The sequence below is a fragment of the Saccopteryx bilineata genome, chromosome 11, assembly GCF_036850765.1.
Source record: "Saccopteryx bilineata isolate mSacBil1 chromosome 11, mSacBil1_pri_phased_curated, whole genome shotgun sequence".
NCBI classification, from domain to species: domain Eukaryota; kingdom Metazoa; phylum Chordata; class Mammalia; order Chiroptera; family Emballonuridae; genus Saccopteryx; species Saccopteryx bilineata.
Genome location: NC_089500.1, coordinates 6,636,584 through 6,658,690, shown reverse-complemented (window position 1 = coordinate 6,658,690; position 22,107 = coordinate 6,636,584). Strand labels below are relative to the sequence as shown.

The following is a 22,107-nucleotide window of genomic DNA, read 5'->3' as shown; positions in this document are numbered from 1 at the left end:
ACCGTTCCTGCGAGGCCAGCTGTCTGGCCCCGTGCACTAGAAGCACCGGCAGACGGGGCTCCAATTTACTTACTTCTGACGCCAACAGTGCCAGGCCCAGCACGTGACATAAAATACCAAATGTCCACTGAAGTAAGTAGGTTTTGTTTGAAATTTATTAAGTCAGTATAGGTATTACAAATGATTCCTAATATCAACTTTATGAAATGACAAATCAGATATTTACATCATAAATCTAATGGATAAAATTACTTTAAAATTGCATATTTTCCCTATAAAGGTAGCCTATTTTGTTAAATTCTTCTAGGCGAGTAATTCTGATTGTAAAAGATTTTCTACTTAAGTTAAATTTGTTCATTAAGACTGAACTTAAGGTAAGGTGTCTATTAAACAGAAACTACAAAATTTATCAGTTTTTGAATAATGTCTTCTCAAAATAATGTAAGTTATTAACACCGATTGACATACGCATTTTTTTTGTACAGAACAATTCGAAAGTTTTAATGTAAATTTTAAAACTGAAGTAAAATATTCCATGGGAGAATGTCGGCATCAGCACACACCAAACATCTGCTCTCTCAGCTCCTAGTCCTTCCGTCTGTCTCTCAGAAACAGAAACACAAAAACTGACAGAACTGATAGGAAAATCATTCAGTACTTACTCCATCAGCAAGGTGTTTATGTAGTCATTCCCATCCATATGTCCAAACTGAAAGTCCCTGACCAGCAACAAATGAGCAAACAGAAGAGAAAGAAACATTGAATAAAAAAACATTACTGACCTTGGTAAGCATGTAAACACTGTATACATTTAACATAACGTGCAACAAATGTAGAAAAGAGTGGATTCTGCAGGCTGTTGAGGTAGAAATACAAATTAGAAAAATTCACAAATTCTAATATATTTCTACATATATATATATATTAAGATTTTATTTATTCATTTTATAGCAGGGGAGAGAGAGACAGAGACAGAGACAGAAGGGGGAGGGGCAGGAAGCATCAACTCCCACATGCGTCTTGACCAGGCAAGCCCAGGGTTTCAAACCAGTGACCTCAGCGTTCCAGGTCAACGTTTTATCCACTGTGCCACCACAGGTCAGGCTGTTTACATATATTTAAACACAGGACAATATAATTTTTCTTAAGAAAATCACACACTCTAAACAGGAGTATTCAGAAAAGGCCCATGCTGTGGGACGAGAGAACTGTGAGTATATACATATATCTAACTGATAGGTCATTAGAAGAGTCTATAAGGGAATGGTATTGAACAATTGATATTGATAGTCTCATGTCAGCTACAAACAATGATTTAACACAGCAAAAACATCAATGGTTTTTATATTCCGTTATTCTTTGAATTCCTGTTACAGCATCACTTGTCTGGCTTGTGACTACTCAAGCTTTATCTCAAATGGATAAGCATATGTGCCTATTTTCTTACTGAAAAACTTATACCAAATCCTATCAAGAATCAGATATAACACAAATTTGTTGATGGGACATATCAACAAACCTCAGGTCCAGACAATCCATACAGAAATGCAGTATGCTGTAATGCACCTGGCTCCTTGAGTCATCTTGCAAAGTATGAAAAACTACCGCTTCTGGTTTGCTGTGTTACCAAACATAGTTTTTTAACGAGGAACTTTATTTGTAAAAATAAAGGAACTATCCACACTGCAAGCACCTACCTGTGGAACTGATCTCTGTAATCTCGCGCAACTTCCTGAATAATTGACTTCAATCTGTAGAACAAACACACAAACATTTCATTATTTTACGTGAAAAATACAACACCAAAGGAAAAGATAATATGTTAAGTTCCTCTGAAGCCATGTAGTCTGAATTAGGTGATATCTGAAGCTTAAAACTATTTCAAAAAGAAAAACTGAAGGCACTGTACCTGGTATGTTCGACTGACGTGTTCTTCTCGTCAATGACTGCAATGGCCACAAGCTTTCCTGAAAGTAAGAACAACACATCTAAATTCAATAGCCTGTATCACACAAACTTCTCAGTTTTTACTGAGGCCAAAAATCGGGAATTAGTAAACACCGCTTCCCGAGTTTCACTCCGTTTATCTCAGACGTCACACTCGGTACAGTGACTCAAGTGAGTCGACTCCAAGAGCTGAGTTCCCTCCCAACTTCCACCCTCAGAATGTAAACAACAGTGAATACTGAACAGTTCATCCACACCAACTGTATTTTTTCACACAACCCACAGAATGAATGAAATAAAGGAGTTTGCCACGAGTGAAAACCACAAGAAATAAGCTGACAAAAGAAAGTTACTGTGAACCATGGAGCTCTAAAAGAGGAGTATATAATGGAATGGCTGTTACACTGCTGGTTCCTCCTCCCCACAAGGCACTACCTGCCAGGAACAATACACAGAATAACACTGCCGCCAGGGTGTAACCCTGCAGGCACACAGCCACACTCCCCGCTGTCCTCTGGGGAGGCGGCGTGACGCGCAGGAACTACTGAACTCTCGGCCTCCGAGAGCAGGGGACAAGCACGGTCACCTACTGGCTGTGTGCCTCAACCTCAGTGAACTTCACTCCACTTCAGAAACTAGTATCTATTTCAAAGTTATCAGGAGAGATGAAGGGAACTACATGCACAGAAATGCCAGGACCGTCCCCGGCTCAGAGCACGTATAGAAATGCAGGGCTAACCTGATCCTCTCACTCCCACCCAGCCACACATAGTAAGGCCCCTTCCGCACTGCTCAAACGGGTCCTTAAGCTCCGCACAATGCTGACCCACCCACAAAGTGTGTTCTTTGATAATATTAATCTCCATTCTCATATATCAGAACTGCCATTTGAGTCTAAGGAAATAAAATGATTAAACAGAGCTAAAATCCATCTCCTAGAGAGTCAGATGTAAGTGAGCGATCGGGGAGAATGCTGTAAAGTGACGGAGAACAGTCTGTGTGTCCGTACCCGTGTCTCCGAGTTCATACAAGAGGAAGCCGTCTACAGCCAGGTAATTCTGAAACCTCTCCCTGTTGATCCAAGATGACAGGTCACCATCTTCGTACTCTTAAGACAAAAGAAAGTTAATCATTACAATGTAAATGTCTTTAAAACGTTTATGGTGCGGTGTAGTGCCCAGAGTAAGTCCGCACTGGGGATGTGAGGCAGGGCCCCGAGGTGCCTCGAGCGCCGCCTGGAAACCGCGGCAGTGGGCACTGCAGAGCGCCACGGGGCCGCTGCTGACTGTGTGAAGTGCTCTAACAGCATGTGGCCACCTAAACGAGGACGTCCACATCTGTAAGAGATGTGTAGTGAAGCAGTCAGTAATAAAATGCTGCCAAGATCTGCTTTCAAATACTTCAACAAAGAACTTAATTGAAGCAAATGTGGCAACAGCTTGTCACTGTCTACCCTGGTGACGGCTGCGTATGCAGGGACTCACCACATTAGCATTCCTTTACTATACTGTACACTTGAGACAATTGAGTATTCTAAAAGCCAAGCATTTGCTTCAAGGAAGAAATGCTGAACCGTGGCCACTCCTGTCGGGGGGCAGGATACAGCAGGAAGGACACACAGCATCACCACCACAGATGTTTCACTTCACTTTTCTGTGTGTCTGAAATATATGTTCTTAAAATGTTAATTTTAAATATTTTAAAGTAATATATGTAGGAACTGCACAGGGTTCACATCTCAAAATGGCAAATGACCTGACCAAAAACAAGCAAAAGACCCAGAAGGTAGGAACACTGAGTGGAAAAACAAAAGGTGACAGGTAAGAAAAGTGCATCAGTCATTCAGCTAACAGTGGGAGCTGTCAGCAGTCACATGTCCTAATCTTCAGTCCACACCTATGTCCTGTAACAGACACAGCATCGTTAACTTTCATCTGAGCTAAAGCTTGGAACTTACCGTCATAAACAAAGTAAGTTTCATCTTTGAAAACAAGCACCGCAGGCATCTCTTTCAGGGTCACATACTGCAAAAATGAGATGTATAAATAATCTTAGTGTTAAAAAATTTCCAATTGGCAACTATAATTTAAAAATTACTACAGGGTTTCAGAAAAAAAAATAACCTAACAATGACAAAATTGTTACAGAATTAAAAAGAGCACAGTGAACCCGAAGTTCATCCAAGGACGGGATGTGATCTCATCCGTCCCCTGACCCAGGGCCCCGCTCACTCTGGTGGAAACGAAAGAATCGTCTCAGAGCTGATGTCAGACCGAAAAGGACGGGAAGGAAAGGACGCAGCACTGTGAAGTGGCCGGGCGGCAGGGCCTGAGGCGGCAGTCAGCAGGGCAAGCTGCAGTCCCCCCACCCCCCGCAGGGCTGGGCGAGGAGCCATCGCTGCCTGGGCAGTCAGGACATCCTCTGAACACCAAGGACTCTGAGCTCCGCCCGACCAGAAAGGCCAAAGCTGGGTCAGCTAACACACGTGAGAACAGGCTGACACTGTCAAGTGATTTATAAATGGGAACTTATAAGGTTAATTAACAATAAAGGATTCATTCAGAAAGTAGCTATTTCTTATACTTATGGTGTAATTATTTCAAAATAGTAAAATGAGAGTAGGGAAACCAGTATCAGAGCAGAGGAGAGATAATCTGGGTAAGCCACAGTACTGCACGAGTGTGGGATACTGAAGGAAACAACAAGCAAACCAGTCAGTACATTAACAATACATTTAACAGCAGCTGTCCTGGGAAAATGAGAAATGGGGGGAGGGGAGGCACACCTCAGGCCACACAGAAGGGGCTGGCCGCATGGTACAAAACAATGGGACACCCCAGGAAAACAGGTACTTTAAGGACAAGAAAAGCTCTCAGGTGACACCACCATCCAGTGCACCTCCCCCCACCCTTTAGTGCCACCACAAGCACTTTTCTACACTCAGCATCTCTCTTGAGGCCACCCGAGGGGTCACACCAAGCACGAGACACTGAGACCTGCAGCGTCCATCTCCTCCAAACGCCCTGAACCCTCCTTTCCTGTGCTCCTTTAAACTCACCATCGTCCACTAGTGATCTGTCTACGTGACAATTCATCTTTATTCTGAAGTCAGAATCGGTCTAATTCATCTTTCCACCTGCTCATTACATGTACTGATATGTCTTCATAAACAGTGGTTGTGCTAAGGGAGCTCTGCATGGCCACACATTAAAATCCAAAATATGGCAAGAACATAAAATCATGGGCTTGGTCCTTATTTGAGAATTCTTTATGGAAATAAAAATCTTCATGTTATTCTGAAAATAACAATCACTCCCCCTAGCAGATTCTAGCAGCCACATACCCAGAAATAAAAAGATGACAAACACAGATACTAGCAGGAATAATTAAAGAAAGCTTAAGAAACCAGTGGAGAAGGCTAGTTACATAAATAATGCAAACCAGATATCACCGCTCACTACTGCTATTATTTTAGAGGGAAAAAAGCACTAATGTAATAATGATTCTAAATGCTATCACTCTAGTGACAACTGTTTATTAACAACAAGCAATCTGGTGCAAGTAGAAAAGGGTGAACAGGTTTAGTTTTCAGATATATCACAGTTACTAAATCTTAGAGAGTTAAGTAATGACTTCAGAAATAAAATGAAGTTATCACTATACCTCAGGAACGACGTCTTCTGAGGCAGAATAGAAGTATGTATACACAATTAATTCTGAGGCGGCATCTAGGTATTTCTCCTGGGAAAACACGAACAAAGGTGACTCGACAATATTAAGATCAACATTAATTCCTCATTAAACAATCAGAGCAAGCTGTATCACTCACTAAGCAGTACCACCATATAATGCTACCTACCATACATCCTTTTATATGAATAGACCGTAGGTGAATGAAATAACTGTTTGTAGGTCAAACCACTGTAACTAAGAGCTGTCATACTCCCCCAAATAAAGTTGATTAAATATAACAGAAGCTTGATTCATAGTTACTGACTTAATTTGATGACTACAGGAAGAGATGTGTGAGCATACAGACATATGTATATATGTATATAAAATAGGACAAGGACCTTTTTGACTTTAAAAAATTCACACTCAAAATACATTCTGTAATCTCAAAGGTTCAAAATGCTAAAAGATTTAACCAGGTCAGTAATGGAAGAAATGCTAAGGCGGGCCTCATCTGCCTCCTTTTTCATCCACTGTGGTTTCATGAAGGCAAACAGTATAGAAGATATATATGAAAGCATTTTCGTTATAAAAATATTTAAATTAAACTAAAGTATTTCCAACAAGAGTGAAGTAATTTTGATTCTTTGGCGAAGTTGTGACTATACGGAACATTAAATTACAATATATGTGTTTTTGGATTAAAAAATAAAGTCATTTGATACCTTCAAAGGTGACTCCCCGCCTATATAAACGAAAAATACATGATGTCTCTTCTGCACATGTGCAAACATTTGCTGACTCGGAAGTGGCCGAATTAACGCTCTGTTTGAAAACACCACAAACGAAAAACGAAATTTACATCTGAACTAAAGATAGAACAAATCAATCCTATCCCCAGAGCTTATGATACTGTAGTAAGAATATCTACGTCTTATGCTATCCATTTAAATGCTGTAAAGTTTTAAATATCCTATACCTGTAGAGGTTAAAATCTAAAATGTTTCCTAGGTATGCTATTTATCCCAGGAAAAATAAAATGGAATGCGGTAGTCACAATAGTACCTGAGAAACTCATAAAGAGAAAACAAAACTGTACAGAGACTTTATTACTTCAAAGCCAACAGGACTGAGAAGTAAATTACATCAAAGGTTATTGCAAAACCTACTTTTTACAAAATATTATTAAAAAACTAATGGAGCCTGACCAAGTGGTCCAGTGGATAAAGCATAGGACTGGGATGCCTAGGTTCAAGACCCTGAGGTCGCTAGCTTGAGCGCTGGCTCATCTGGTTTGAGCAAAGCTCACCAGCTTACCTAAGGTCGCTGGCTCGAGCAAGGGGTCACTCGCTCGGCTGTGCCCCCTCGACCCGTCAAGGCACATATGAGAAAGCAATCAATGAACAACTAAGGAACCGCAACGAAGAACTGATGTTTCTCATCTCTCTCCCTTCCTGTCTGTCTGTCCCTATCTGACTCTGTCTCTCCCACAAGAAAAAAAGAAACACTAAAAGAAGCGGCAGTCTTCTTTTAAAGGTGGCTATAGTATCAGACTTTTGACTTCACTAAACAAGCAACAAGAAGAGAACACATTCTGCAAAAGGAAACACACTTTCAAACTGAAGAACCTTTAGCTGCACTGATTGCATCACTCCACTCCAGCCCGTATTTCTGCTTTGGTAATTAGCTGGTCAGTGATGCACCCCCAGAACTGACTCATGAAATTTCATGTGCAACAAAGTCACCCCTGGGTACATCAGAAGAAGCCGTGCTTCGGTGTAAACTAAAGCTCATTAAAAATGGCCATTACAAAAATAAAAAAAATAAAAAATGGCCATTACATAAACACTGAACTACATCACTGCGGGTAAGTACAACCGACTAGCAACCCCCTCAGGCAATATCAAGTTATCTCAACATGTATTTATTCACAAAGCACACAGACACCATGAAATATGCAATCAATGTAAAAATTATATTAAGCTTTGCCAACTTTAATATATAAGGATCATTTCATTCCTAATTTTGTGCCTTTCTTCAAATAATTTAAGCCGGATAGTATCATGCCATCCAACAAATCTATCCCAATATTTCAATTTACCTTAAGGCTATTTAAAGCTATCAATAATATATCCTGTCAGACCCTTAAAAAAGCGCCTCTCCATTCAAAGTCAATACAGGTTAAACTATCTTGATGAATGTTTTCTTCAAAAAGTGGCACGTAATCACTTTAATAATTATAAACACCAACTTTCTTTATATTCCAGCAAGATGTAAATTAAAAAACCAAATTAGATCATTCAAATCAACAGGAAATGCTTACGGAAGAATGTGTTTCCTCATCAGTAAAACCTCAGAGATCTGTAACTCAGGTCTCTGGGTTCTGTTACGTCACATTCCACACAAAATGTGCAGGAACACAGGTGGCATAAAGCAACAGGGAGAGGTGGAGAGGTTGGGCAAGCATTCCAGCTGTAGCTACAAGCACGCTTTATTATCACAGACTAGGGATTAAAAAGCCCAAATCTATTCAGAACAGTATTATTGTGGGCTTTCTCTTAAAACTCTAATATTAGGTAATAATTTAAAAAAAACTGATGTAAACCAGGTAAGACTGTAATAAAATAAATATTAAGATTCACAAAGTTGTTAGAAGCAATCAAATTTTAAAAATGTATTAAAAGTTGGGGGAAAAATTCTGTGCAGTAAATAAATTTAAATATGAGATGAACAGGTATAAAATACAAATCATGAACCCCTTTAAAAAAAACTCTTTGCCTATGCTATATAACTCTATCTTTGCTCATAAATAAATAGACTTTATTCAAGTTAAGTTCTTCAGTCATGATGTATAAAAGGTACAGCTAGTTTTCATACATTAATGTTATATAATAAAGGATTTTCCTAGTAAAAACTTACCCAGATACTCTGTGGGCAAACTCAATAATATCATCTTTAGTTCGTGGTCCTCTATAATTATATGCCATGTCCCCCTTTAATCTTAAAAAGAACAAAAAAGCTTGGATTATTTCAACTGTTTTAGTATTTAATGTAACTCACTCTACTGTTAGATAAAATTACAGTATATAAAGTAGTAAACGGAGAGATTTAGGAGAAATAGCATAACCACATAAAATACATATAGTAGACAACTGGCGTCAGGGGACCAACAACTCAAAATATAAAGAAAAAGGCTGTATTTTATTAAAACGACATGAAAATCATTTACTCTGTATTTGATAGTCGCATTGTGTCTATGCCTTCTAAATAATGATTAATATATTGGGTTGGGGAATAAGTCCGTAGCGTTTTTATATTTTATTTTACAACAATTTGTTTGCTATTTGGCAAAGGGTAAGTATTCATTCGATAAAACTCTTTCTGCTCTACAAATCTATGTTAATTGTATTTTTGAGTTATTTAATTTTTTATTAGTTTTGAGGCTTAGAAATGGAATACCCAGGAGGCAAAAATCAACATTTTCGACACCTGCTCTTCTTTGCTTTTCATCGAGGTCAAAAAGCTGCCGAAGCAGCCCGGGACATTTGCGACGTGTATGGAGAAGGTGTCATAGGCGAGTCTACAGCACAGAAATGGTTTGCAAAGTTCAAAAATGGCGACTTTGGCGTCGATGGCACGTCCCGCAGTGGAAGGCCTTCTGAATTTGATGAAGAACGTCTCAAATCACTTTTGAAGGAGAATGGTCGCCAAACCAGTCGTGAATTGGCGGAAAAAAATGAACTGCGATCATAAAACGATTCTCAATCACCTTCATTCAATGGGATTTTACCGAAAAATTGGGAGCCTGGGTGCCTATTCAACTGAAAAGACCTGATCAACATGGTTAAACCATTCTCCTTCACAACAACGCCAGGCCCCGTGTTGCACAAGTCGTCAAAGCCGCATTCCAAGAGCTCAAATGGGAGGTCCTTCAGCATCCGCCGTATTCTCCGGACCTTGCACCGACCGATTACCATCTTTTCCGCTCCCTGTCAAACCATATGAAGGGTGTTACCTTCGATAACAAACAGGTCCTTAAAAACTGGCTCAACAACTTCTTTGACACCAGACCAGGCGATTTTTGGTGGAATGGCATCAACAAATTGGTTGAGAGGTGGGAAGAGGTTGTAAACAGCAACGGCGAATATATAATTGATTAACTTATTGATATAATTATTGTTTTTTGTTTAAATAAAAGTCTTCGGTAAAAACGCTACAAACTTATTCCCCAACTCAATACACATTCACAGCCAAGAACTCAAAGCATTATAATTCTCATTATCTTCTCTTTTAAAAGCCAAGTATAAAAAGCCAGGAAATTAAAATATTTTGGTAGTGACAAGACAAATTTTAAGCACTACAGCATCACAGTAACTAGACAGATGCCCCAAGATTTGAGAGTAGAACAATGCATCAAAACACCTCTTCTAGAATGTGATGATTTCCTAAAGTCTGTCAATGAATCCTGTGTCTAAGTGAGATTTTTTAAAATGTTGTAAAAGCACAACAGAACACCAATAATTAAGCAAAGAATGGAAAGAATAATTTACTTAACACAATGAAGTAAAAGAGTTAAACATTTAAAAAGTGGGTGAAAGTGGGAGGTCAACACAAAACCCAAGAAATAAAAATTAAAATTACTCAAAATTTGAAATCTGAGTTTTTGAAATGAACTGAAATGAAAACTTACTTTATTACAAAAACAAGTTTCAAAATTATTTAACTCCCTACATTATCAAAATAAGGATACAGATGAAACTCCTGAGAAAATACAATAAAATAATGATTATAAAATAAGCCCTTTAGAATTATTGCACCATCTCTTCCAACTTACAAAGTCCCTGTTAGCCTTGACCAACACCTACAGAGTAGAATTAACATCCGTAAACCTGATTCTCTTTGTTTGTTATCACTAATGAAACAACTACTATAATTACAGACAAGCAAAAAAATCTTAGGAACCAGGAGTCACATGATAATGCAGACTACTTGAGCTCCCCGAGAGAAAAATCTTCTGTAACTGTACACCTTGTCCTGCACAGTGTCTGTCAGTCAAAACGTGTTTAGTGCGCTAGCCGTGAAAACACACTCACTTAAATACAGAAACAGGGCTTAGAGAGGCAGGGCCTCCTGTGCTCACACACTGCACCTCGAGAGAGCTGCTGAACCCATGTCTTCAATCCTCCATGGAAGCTACCAGAACTTAACATAATAAAGCGTAAGTAGAGTGAACTAATAAAAGTACACATATAAACATACAACACTCAACTTACAGCTTAATTGTTGGATAACCTCGAACTCCAAACTCTGAAGCAATGCCTTGATAAGAAAAAAAATAAATAATTCTAAATTTTTTTTAAAAATGAGGAACTAGGTAATAAATGAGCCTTTTTACTTAAGAATATATATATTTATATAAACTTATATATAGATATGCTATTTTAAATCTAAAAAGAATATAAATATACAACAAAAAGAAAAAACAGGACATTTTTATCCAAAGTAATTAATAATCTAACTTACTGCCTGCACAAAATACCATGGGCAAAGTAAGAAATCAGTGCCAAAACAGTTAAAATTTTGTCTCCACTTGTTTGAAAAGATAGTCTTGTTTTAAATATATGCGCGCTCATACACAAATAAAGTCCCACTTCTCATTTAACTTCATTTCCAGGACAAATATTTCTAAAGAAAAAAATATAAAAGCCCCATCTCTTCCTTTAATGTTTTCTAGGTCTTAAAAGATTTAAAAACATAGCCATATATGCAAAACTCTTTAATTTCTATAGTCAATATATGATCTAAAAGCAACTTTATCCACGTTTTAGTTGTTTTCTGCTTTTGTAATAAGCTAGAATAATTCCAATTGACAAAAACATTATTCTGAACTCCTCATGTTAAAATGAGACGGTTGCTACAATGGCACCTTTTTACGGGCAAGAACAGTATGGTGATTACAGGGGAAGAGGGGGTGGGGTGGAAGAGGTAAAGGGGTGATGGGAGGAGATGTGGCTCGGAGTGGTGAACACATAGTATGCAGATGACGCAGTCTAGACTTGCACACCTGAAACCTACAGCATTGTACTAACCAATGTCACCGCAGTGAAATTCAATTAAAAAAACAAGGAGAGATTAGGAGGCAGACGTGCAGAGGGAGGATTGCAGGGGACAGGAGGAGGCTGGTCACTACACACCCAGGAGGAAGGCCACAGGAGGACCCGGCCCTGCCCCCAGGAGGGAGGCCACAGGAGGACCAGCCCCAGGACACCTTGACCTCTAGCTTCTTGCCTCCAGAACTAAAGAATAAAGGTCTGTTGTTTAATCCCCTCCAAAAAACAGTAATGAACACAAGCAGACAATAACCAGAACTTTAAGAATTACAGAAACCACAACAGCAAATTAATACTATATTACTTTATAGATTCAAGGCAAGTAGGACAGTAAAGAGAAAATTAAATATTCTCAGTTAATATATACAATATATTTATATAATGATACTAGTATACATAAAATACAGTTTTTACTGACATGATCTATTTGTTAATTTTTTTTTTCCATGCTTTTTTCTTATCTCAGCTGGTATAAGGAAACTACAGTGTGTCCGTAAAGTCATGGTGCACTTTTGACCGGTCACAGGAAAGCAACAAAAGATGAGAGAAATGTGAAATCTGCACCAAATAAAAGGAAAACTCTCCCAGTTTCATACCTATTCAGTGCAGTTCAATGTGGGCTCACACACAGATTTTTTTAGGGCTCCTTAGGTAGCTGTCCCGTATAGCCTCTACAGACTCGTCACTGACTGATGGCCTACCAGAACGGGTTTCTCCACCAAACTGCCAGTTTCCTTCAACTGCTTACCCCACCGAGTAATGTTATTCCTATGTGGTGGTGCTTCGTTATAAATGCGCTGATATTCACGTTGCACTCTGGTTACGGATTCGAATTTAGCAAGCCACAGAACACACTGAACTTTCCTCTGTCCTGTCCACATCTCGCCTGGCATGGCCGTGGGCTGCTCCACTGTATACATGGTGTTACATTATCATCTGCGCATGCGCACATGCTACTACATCATCCTACAGAAACTGGGAGGGTTTTCCTTTTATTTGGTGCAGATTTCACATTTCTATTGTCTTTTTGTTGCTTTCCTGTGACCGGTCAAAAGTGCACCATGACTTTATGGACACACTGTACTTCCCCACTGGGTTCTGCTTACCAATCACTTTAGTGATTATGAACCTCTGATTCCAAATCACTCTCAATACCCAAGAATAAGGACAAATCTGTGGCAAAATAACAGCCCAAATCTCTCTGCCTTCCCTGGGCAAGCCCAAAGCTTCTCTCTTAAATACTGAGAGGGGGCCTGGAAAGTGGGTTTTATCAGAGCAACACAAACAGCACAGGTTACAAAGACAGGACTCAGGTTCCCAGGACCAAGTCATGTCTCGACATTGCCTTGTGAACTTACGGCCAGTTAGATGATTTACAGGAACCCACCTGTATTCAGGGTTTACTTCTCTCCAGTGTATTCGAATTGAGGACTGCTGTTACAGAGACTGCCTTCTTCCAGGAACTGCTTACCCCAAAGAAAGAATTATCTCCCCCTAACACCAACCGTGCTGAGTGTGAGCAACACTGCAGACAGTCACTGACCAAAAAGGGCTTATCTCTGCAATGGTAACGCTAATTTGCAAACATATCTAATCTGTGAACAGGGAATCAGAATAAAAATGTTACTGGGCCAAATGCCACTGCAAGTTCATACATCACAGAGAGGTAAAATATGCTCTTTGCCATGAAACTGTGTCACACACAGGTTGAGAAATAAACAGCATTTCAGTGGTTTCATAATAAAAATTAATACAGCATTATAGCTAACATCACAACCGTTTTAAATTCTGAACGTTAGCCTTCATTTGTGAAGGGATGTGTGCAAAGAGAAAAGCAAAAATATGTATCTGAATTTAAAGTGGACATTATACAACTTTTTAATGTTGTTTTGTTATAGTAATTAGTTAAAACCAATGGTACCAAAAAAATTCTGGTACCATTTCAAACACAGAGCAGAATACATCATGACAGTCCAAAACTCTCTAATTCCAGAATTCTCTATGGAGGTCTGCGGAACTGAAGGTGATGGATGCTACTATGTGCTTCCACTCTGCAATACCAGGAGCAACAGCTACACCCACAAATACTCGAAGAGTCTCCAGCTGATCACTGAAATATACAATCCCACTCCAAAGCCGAGTCCTATGAAAAGTATTCGTCAAAATAATACTTTACTTTGTGATTCTCCAACTTAAGTGTGCAGATCACTGAATTCTATGTAAAAATACAGATTCGCAGGAGCCCACCTCAGGGGCTGCCATTCGGAGGGCCGAGGCGGGCCCACGGAATCTGAATTTCCATGGGCACCCACGTGACCCCACGAAAACAACTCAATTTCTTTACTTCTTTGCATCCCAGTGTTACTAAAATGCCCGCATTGGAGAGGTCTTGAATTATTTAAGGAGACTTTAAGAACTATATGACAAAAATCTATTTTGTAATCTATAGACAATAATTCTTGAATACTTATCAACTGTTTTAGATGCTAAGAAGATAACTTTCTTTTCCTCCAAAGCACATACAACATCTCGATTCTATAAAAAAAATAAAATATGCATGCACCACTGACTTCCAACACTAAGTAATACCTGACAATTTCTTTCGTTTATTGGTTATTGTTTGTCTCTCCCATTAGAATATAAATACCGCGAGAGGAGAGATTTTTGTCTGTCTTGCTCACTAAAGAATCAGCAACGCCTAGAATGTGTCTGGCACACCCTGGAATATGGTCAGCACCAAGTACCGGCCCTGTGATGCTTATTCCACAGCAGTTCAACCAGAGAAGGGCTTTTCGATGAGCTCTATATATGACTCAAGCAGTTGCAGGACTTACAAGCAAGCCTCACCCTGCAGGCTGGGGGCTGGTTAGGAGGCGGGTGGAGGGCTACTATTCCAGATCCATCTGAGGAGCAAAGGACAAACCGTGAAAGGGGCCTCTATCTCCACGTGCCGCAGAGGGCAGTCCTCAGTATACACCAGCCCCTTCCCTTTTCCTGAAGCTAGAGGCTTGCTTCCACAGTGCGGCAGGGTTCTGTTTCATGCAATGCAGCCTCTAAAGAGGTTTTATCCTAATAATTCAACATAATCCATAACAATGCTAAACAAACAGGAAATAAAATCTGTAACAATCATGACAGCAGAAACCAAGTGTAAACCTCTTAGTGGTTTATGAAAGTGAAATGAAAAAAATGTCTCATCATAAAGTACCTAGAAAGCTACAAAGTGTGTATAAAGCATTAAGACCTGTAAGAATCTTGCTCTCTAGTCACAGCCTTTAAAATACTTCTCTAAACTATTCAGGAAAAACCTCTTGGCTATTTTCCTCCAATTCTAGTGCCACTTAATAAATACTGAATAATAAGCTAATGAATTAGATACTATAAAGTGACATAATGTAAACTATTATCACTGTAGCATCATGAGTAGCTCCCATTAAGACTGTTACTGACTTACAGGGATGGCTTTTCTTACTATCTTTTTACTCCCATTTTCTTCATGACTTTATTAGTGCCCTGAACAACGAAAATGACCACAAGGATTCTGTGAAGGCCTGACCAGGCGGTGGCGCAGTGGATAGAGCATCGGACTGGGATGCGGAGGATCCAGGTTCGAGACCCTGAGGTCGCCAGCTTAAGCGCGGGCTCATCTGGTTTGGGCAAAGCTCACTAGCTTGGACCCAAAGGCGCTGGCTCAAGCAAAGGGGTTACTCGGTCTGCTGAAGGCCCACGGTCAAGGCACATATGAGAAAGCAATCAATGAACAACTAGGGTGTCACAACGAAAAATGATGATTGATGCTTCTCATCTCTCTCCATTCCTGTCTGTCCCTATCTATCCCTCTCTCTGCATCTCTAAAAAAATAAAAAATAAATAAAAAATAAAGGATTCTGTGAGGGATGCAGTCTGTCACAGCCACTCCCCCTGCCATGGGGACACGACACAGCCCAGGACCACAGTTACCAAACCCAGTGGCTCCGTCCCAACAGAGCTGTTTACGAATGCAGGTAGTAAGCCCGAGCATCCATGGGCTGGAGGCTGCCAACCTCCCCTGTAAGACAGTGTATTCTCCGCTACGTACTTACTAAGCTCACTTCCCATTCTATGAATTTGCTCCAATGTTCTCTCCAATGTGAATCCTTTCCCCGAGCCTCAGTGCATTTACCCTAACTCAACTCATCCTTCACACCCCCATTTTGTCTGCCACGCCCCCTCCCACTACTCGAACAACAAATTCTCCTCCCAAATTAAAATAGCAACGTCAAGGGTTTCGGGCTCCAATTTCTGTAGCTGCCTCAGGTCAATGATTGTCTCAAGTGTGCTCAAAACAGAAACAATGGCTCACACATCTCTAGTAGGCTTCAAGTTAACATACAGAGCGTGTTACACATTCAGTGGTGAATTCACTTAACTCATAAAGCACAGTCTTAAATTAAAATAACTTTAATTTTACATGAGCAGTAACAACATTTCTTCCTCCTACCTTGAATACTGCTTTGCATAATTTAAATATTTGCATGATAAGAACAGTGAAAAAATAAACCGAGTAAATGCTTACTAGAATAGGAAGTAGCATCCATCTTTCCGACTTTAACTGGCGAGCCAATCCTTTTCATCTCAACACCAACTTCATTCCAAATCGGTTCCAGTTTTTTACAATGACCGCACCAAGGCGCATAAAACTTGTTTAAAAAACAAACAAACAACCACTAAAATGTTGTGCTACTGTGGAAAATGACCTTAATTTTTAAAGAATCTCTTTGAACAAATGATCTGATAATAATCTGTTGTAGAACAAAAAAGTCTAAATGTAACTTTCAAATTGGGTGACTTCATAAAAAACTCACACAAAAACCTAGACAGGTTAACTCCCAGCATACACTCCAACACTGCCACTACTTTAACTTTAAATGACTTCTAATATGTACTTCAAATAGACAGGACTTACAATGACAGCATCTTTATTTCCCAGAGGTGTGTCCATGTTATATGTAAAATGACACCACCACATACACACATGGCATGCACACCCCGTGAGTGTTAATGATAAACGTCAATCTATTTCTATGATAAAAATTCCAGCACAGCAGGTGCCTGTGCTCCCTCAAGTGTAACCACTGGTAAGTTATGAGAGGACCAGTGAGGAAACAGGTTTGGCAGAGGGACAAGTCAGGCTGATCAAGCTAAAATCCATTCTCCCTTCTTCCGAACCACAAGCTTGCTGGGGCAGTAACTGGTGTTAGGGTACACAGTGTATTTGTTACTGTGGAAATGTTCAAACACACGCGTGCGCGACGAGGGAGTGACAGAGTGGACCTTTTGCCCGTGGCCTGGCTCACCGAGTGTGCACATGACTGAATCCCAAAGTTACTACGGTTTGCATGTATTCCGAACTTGTGAGGAGAGGATGATGAGAATTTAACATTGTTCACCATCAAGATAAAAGATGATTTTGGCTGCCAAGTGACTGATACACACAATCTCTTGGATAACATGACAAAACCAAGAGTAAATTCTGTAATAAAATCATACCATAATCTCCCTCAGACATAATCCACGAGCTACCCTCATTAGAATTTCATCTAAATCTGGCTCTTCCCAGGAATGTTAAGGCTAAGATTCACTTTAATATAAAAATCCAAACAGTATTACCTAAGAAAACAAACTGAGTAACATACCTAGGTACTAGCTGTATAGATTTGGGTGGAGGAAAACAGAAAAGAACACTTAAACTGATGGTTCATTAGCATAAAATATTTGCATACTCACATCTACAAGCCAAATGTCATCTTTTCGATTTTCTTTAAACCTAAAAAACACAAACATAAGAAAACAAATCTTGTACAGTTTCAACTTTACCACTCAATAGTACAGGTGCAGATAATCAATTGATAAATATAGGAGAATGAAAAAAAAAACTTTCAATTGATTTCTTCTTTTTTTTTTGGTGACAGAGACAGAGAGAGACAGAAGGACAGTCAGGAAGGGAGAGAGATGAGAAGCATCAATCTTTCATTGTGGCACCTTAGTTGTTCATTGATTGATTTCTCATATGCTCCTTGCCCTGGGGGCTAAGCAGACCGAGTGACCCCTTGCTCGAGCCAGTGACCTTGGGCTCAAGCTGGTGAGCCCTGCTCAAATCAGATGAACCCGTGCTCAAGCTGGCAACCTCGGGGTTTCGAACCTGTGTCCTGTGTGTCCCAATCTGACGCTCTATCCACTGCGCCACTGCCTGGTCAGGCTCAATTTCTGCATAGAAGGGATGGTGTGGCTGGCAGACCCGGCTCCAGCCTCTGTGCCCCACTCGGCTCCACTCCACTCAGGCCGGGCCCTGCAATGACCTGGCAGCGACCCTGCAGCTAAGGCAGTGGGCCGAGGCCACCATCCAGCTCTGCTGCCTCTAGCTGCCCCTGGTCAGCATCAGGAACCTGAATTTCAGCTCCTCCCAGTGGTGACTCAGCGGTCCTACCCTGAGCAGTGACAGGGCTGTGTGTGAACACTTGCCTTCCTTCTGGCCTTTCGGACCCCAGGAGTAGAGCAGAGGTCCGGGCTGACCGGCTCATCCAGCTTCTGCTACAGCCACAGAGCCCACATGGGGAGTCGGGACGGCCCCCACCCAGCAGGTCATCAGAAAGGCTGATGCTGGTGTGCAGGGCCCCCACCAACAGGATCCCTTGGGGCCTTTCAGTGGGCCCCCAGGACTCTCTTCTCCCCATTCTCAGGGGTCCACACCACCCACGTGAGCCACCTGTCTCCGCAACCTCAGTCCACGGACCAGGGCCTGTGCAGGACAGTGCCACAGACCAGCACGGAGCCATCACTCCCAGCCCCGCTGACACATGCATCCTGAGAGGCTGCCGGGCCTTGCTGGACAAGCACAGGGGCAGGCTCGTGAGTGGAGATCCCAGACACACAGGCTGAGCGGAGAGACCCGCAATCCACTGCGGGAGAGCTCAGCAATCCACCAGGGTCTCAGCGCCATGAAGTCTCCCAGGGGCCCCTCAGGCTCTGAGGAAGAGCCCCCGGGTCCTCCTCTGGCCCAGAGGAACCCATATCTACAGCCCTGCTGGAGCGCCTCCGGCTGGGGTCTGGGAAGGTCCTCCGGTTAAGCAGACTGGAAGGGAACTGGTTTGGTTGCAGCCCAAATGGCAAGGCCTGTCCTGACCCAGGCATGGTGGAGGCCCTTTGCTCGTGGCACTGACGATGCTTCCCACCGCCCTCCCCTCACTCAGCACCAGGAGTAAGGGGTGGTGGGTGCCTTGGCCTCCTGGCCGTGTGCCATGTAAACATGACCACCTGTGAGGATGAGACACTTGAATAAAGACTGTCTCTGCCCGTAACAGAGTTTCAATACCGATACGAATGCTCACCAGGAAGGCGCCTATGCTGACAAAGGGAAACGTGACCTAGGAACACACCGTGCACGTCAGCTAAATGCAAAAATGAACTGTCGTTCACCGCACTCTGGGTCCACCAGAGGACGGAAATTCAGACTCCATCCTAGATTGGGCCAGCATATATGGACTGACACTGTTGTTGAGAAGACACCGAACCAGCATGAGAAGACAGTCCTGCTGGACAGAACACACTGCACCCCTCAGGACAGTGGGCCCAGCCTGTCCGAGTCCACAGAGCACCCATCTGAGGAAGCTGAGGGCTTGAAGAGTCTGCCTGCTCACCACCCACCCCTTTCCTCGTCCTCAAAGTCCCCACTGGCAGGCCATTCTAAAGGACCAGGCTCACATTGAGTTCCTAGGATGGCCCTGCTGTTAACAATGCTTCCCCCCAGAACCACAGATTCTGGGAACAACCTGCTGCCACTCCCCATAGCTACTGGCGTGGCTGGTGAAGTGCCCAGGGGGCCCTGAGGCCTTCTGTTTTTCCAGGACAGCGCTGTGTTCAACTGACCACTCTGCTGCCACACCAGTTTTACAGTGCGGAGGTGGTTAACTGGGACAAGGCAAACAAAGTGACAACCGAGGCTTTGTTCCCTAGATGCTGCGATCAAGTGCCAGCTCCTCTGTGTCCCATTTTCCCCAACGGACCAGAAGGCAGGGGTCAGGTGGGTGAGCAAAGACAAGGATCCATCTCACTGGTGAGCACTGAGCCAAAGGCTTCTGCCTCTACCTCTCTATGAACCCATGGAAGAGGGCATGACGGGAAAAAGGGGCAGGAGTAGACAGGCACCGAGTCCACGTGGGGACAAGGGCCTCAGCGAAGCCCATCCGTAAGGAGGCCTCTGCAGAGATGCCGAGAAAATGCTGTAAGTGAACACCCCCTCCCCAAAGCAGCCAGGCTAGGTAAGAATGCAGATACGTATCTGAGCCTGGCTGGCCCGGGAGGCCGAGTCTATGACTACAACTCCCTCCAGAGACTCCGGGCACTGGCTGTGTACTAAGTCTGGTACAGGGAAGGCAGCTTCCCCTGGAGGCTTGCCAGGAAAAGCTTTGAAATTGCCTGAAAGATCACACATCGTGTTTGGTCTGGAGCAGGCTTCTTCACCCCCTATGAATAAGAAAAAGCTTTGTGGTTAATACTGTGGTACTATGTATGGGAACAAACAAACAAAACATGGTATGGCTCTCAAATTCCAGCACCCACTTACTGACTGAAACAGAAAAATGTAACAAATGCAGGTGAAATTATAAAATAGAACACAGATGAATTTGCCCATTTTTTTGACCTTGTAACTTAGTCAAACACTTTTGAGCACAACCCCATTTTGTACATACAAAGCACTGAGAACAACACCTAAAACAAAACTGGTACTATATGAGCGTTGGTCAGGACTGTCCCTATTATTAGAAGATTAGACTCAAACACACACGAGTTTGGAAAAAGTTGTGATGTTATTTAAACACATATATACTCACGATTCATCCAGATCTTCTACAAATCCTTTACAGAAAGCCATGTCCAGCAAAAAAACTGGAAGAAAAAGACAAAACGTGAATGCGGCCTGTACTACATGCTCAGTCACTTACAAAATGTTTTGGATGGTTTACAACCTACCAAAGATCTCACCACTGCGCCACCCCCAGAGCACCAGTGATGCAAAAGCATAAAGAATTCACCTGTTTCATACACGCTCTGCGTGCCACCGCTCTGGGAGCAGAGGCAAGGTAGGGTACCAAATCACGGTGCTGCTTTTTAAGTCTACTTTGACTTTCAACCTTTTCTGTCCGTGCCATCTTTTCGGCATAAAGACCGAAGTCATTCTACGTTCCTCTTCTTATTCTAATACCAACGATCTCCTCGGGATGAACTACAAAGACTTAGTGTTCGTGCACAAACTTGCAGGTGGAAAGAGCACTGAGCTCTGCCGCTAGGACGTATTTCGGAGCAGCGTCCGGGTCAGCGCGACCCAGGAAGAACCGGGCCACGGCCCGAGCCTGCTCTGGGCTGGGCCACCCTCCCTGCAGCCCGGACCAGGCTCGGGACCTCGCGCCCGCGCGCGGGGCGGCCGCGAGCCGGGGAGGTCGCATCCTTCACGAGCGTCCGGGGAGCCAGCGCACCGGTCTTCCCGCCACTCTGAGCATCAGAACCGAGCGGAACCAGACGGAAAGCAGCCGCACGTCGCATCGGTGAAGGAGCCACGATGGGGAGCCAGGCCCGGACCCCACACCCGGAGACGGTCCCCGCGCCCACCCGCATCGCCCCCGCAGGGCGTGTACCTGTGACGCAGAGCGGCAGGGAGGCCCCGCGTCTCGGAGCTGCCATGGTCACCGCAGGACACCCGCAGGCCGAGAAGAAGCCACCAGCGGCCGCCGCCTGCGCTCCCGGAAAGGGAACCGGGGCGCGGAAGCAAAGCTTGGCGCCGACCGCGGGGGCGGGACAGGCTGGCTTCCAATAAGCTCCCAGGACCGCCCCCCACCGCCCCGCTGGACTCTGCTTCTGAGCATGCGCGGGGCGAGAGCGCACGCGCAGATCTGGGACGCAAGCGCAGTCGCGTCCTCCAGGCGTTGGCCGTCTGGGCGGTGTCGGGGAGCGTGGGAACCGTGCGTGGGGTCGCCGGCGCGTGCGTGCGGAGCAGCGGGTGAGGCTTGGGGGCGTTTCCGGGAAGTTCAAGTCCCGCTGAACTTGAATAGGAGCTCGAGTCGTGACAGGTGTTTCCCTAGCTGCTCGGGCGCAGTGAGCGATCAGGTTTCCGAAGAGGCGGTGATGGCCGCGGTCGGGAGGGTCAGGTTTCTGCGCGATCGCCATATAATGTTTCTGCAGTGATTGTGGAATCGTCTTTGAATCCGTCTGCAGAATGGGAGATCAGTCTGACAGTAGAAAGCCCCACGGAAGCGTTTTTGCCAACGAAAGGAGTCCCTTAAAATATATTTTTTTCTTTGACTTGAAACCTGGAAATGGGAAGCTCCTCATCGGGTATTATCTT

The 22,107-nt window shown here is 43.0% G+C and overlaps 1 protein-coding gene across 3 annotated transcripts in view; it reads right to left on the bottom strand.

Moving 5' to 3' along the window:
- The window catches only part of TMX3 (thioredoxin related transmembrane protein 3), a 32,696-nt gene extending 11,104 nt beyond the window's left edge, over positions 1-21,592 (bottom strand). Inside the window, exons 1-13 of one of the 3 annotated variants that reach the window (XM_066246442.1) lie at positions 21,401-21,592; positions 20,600-20,654; positions 17,496-17,535; positions 16,285-16,408; positions 10,893-10,938; positions 8,539-8,619; positions 6,345-6,444; positions 5,611-5,688; positions 3,905-3,971; positions 2,957-3,055; positions 1,910-1,967; positions 1,698-1,751; positions 663-719 (exon numbers count right to left, since the gene is read on the bottom strand). In XM_066246442.1, coding sequence (XP_066102539.1) covers positions 663-719; positions 1,698-1,751; positions 1,910-1,967; positions 2,957-3,055; positions 3,905-3,971; positions 5,611-5,688; positions 6,345-6,444; positions 8,539-8,619; positions 10,893-10,938; positions 16,285-16,408; positions 17,496-17,535; positions 20,600-20,654; positions 21,401-21,446 — 905 coding nt within the window. In that variant the 5' untranslated portion in view covers positions 21,447-21,592. Of the gene's footprint in view, positions 1-662; positions 720-1,697; positions 1,752-1,909; positions 1,968-2,956; positions 3,056-3,904; positions 3,972-5,610; positions 5,689-6,344; positions 6,445-8,538; positions 8,620-10,892; positions 10,939-16,284; positions 16,409-17,495; positions 17,536-20,599; positions 20,655-21,400 lie in introns of those variants that run through there. The other 2 variants (XM_066246440.1, XM_066246441.1) reach the window with 2 other exon arrangements.
- Between the last annotated feature and the right edge of the window lie 515 nt (positions 21,593-22,107).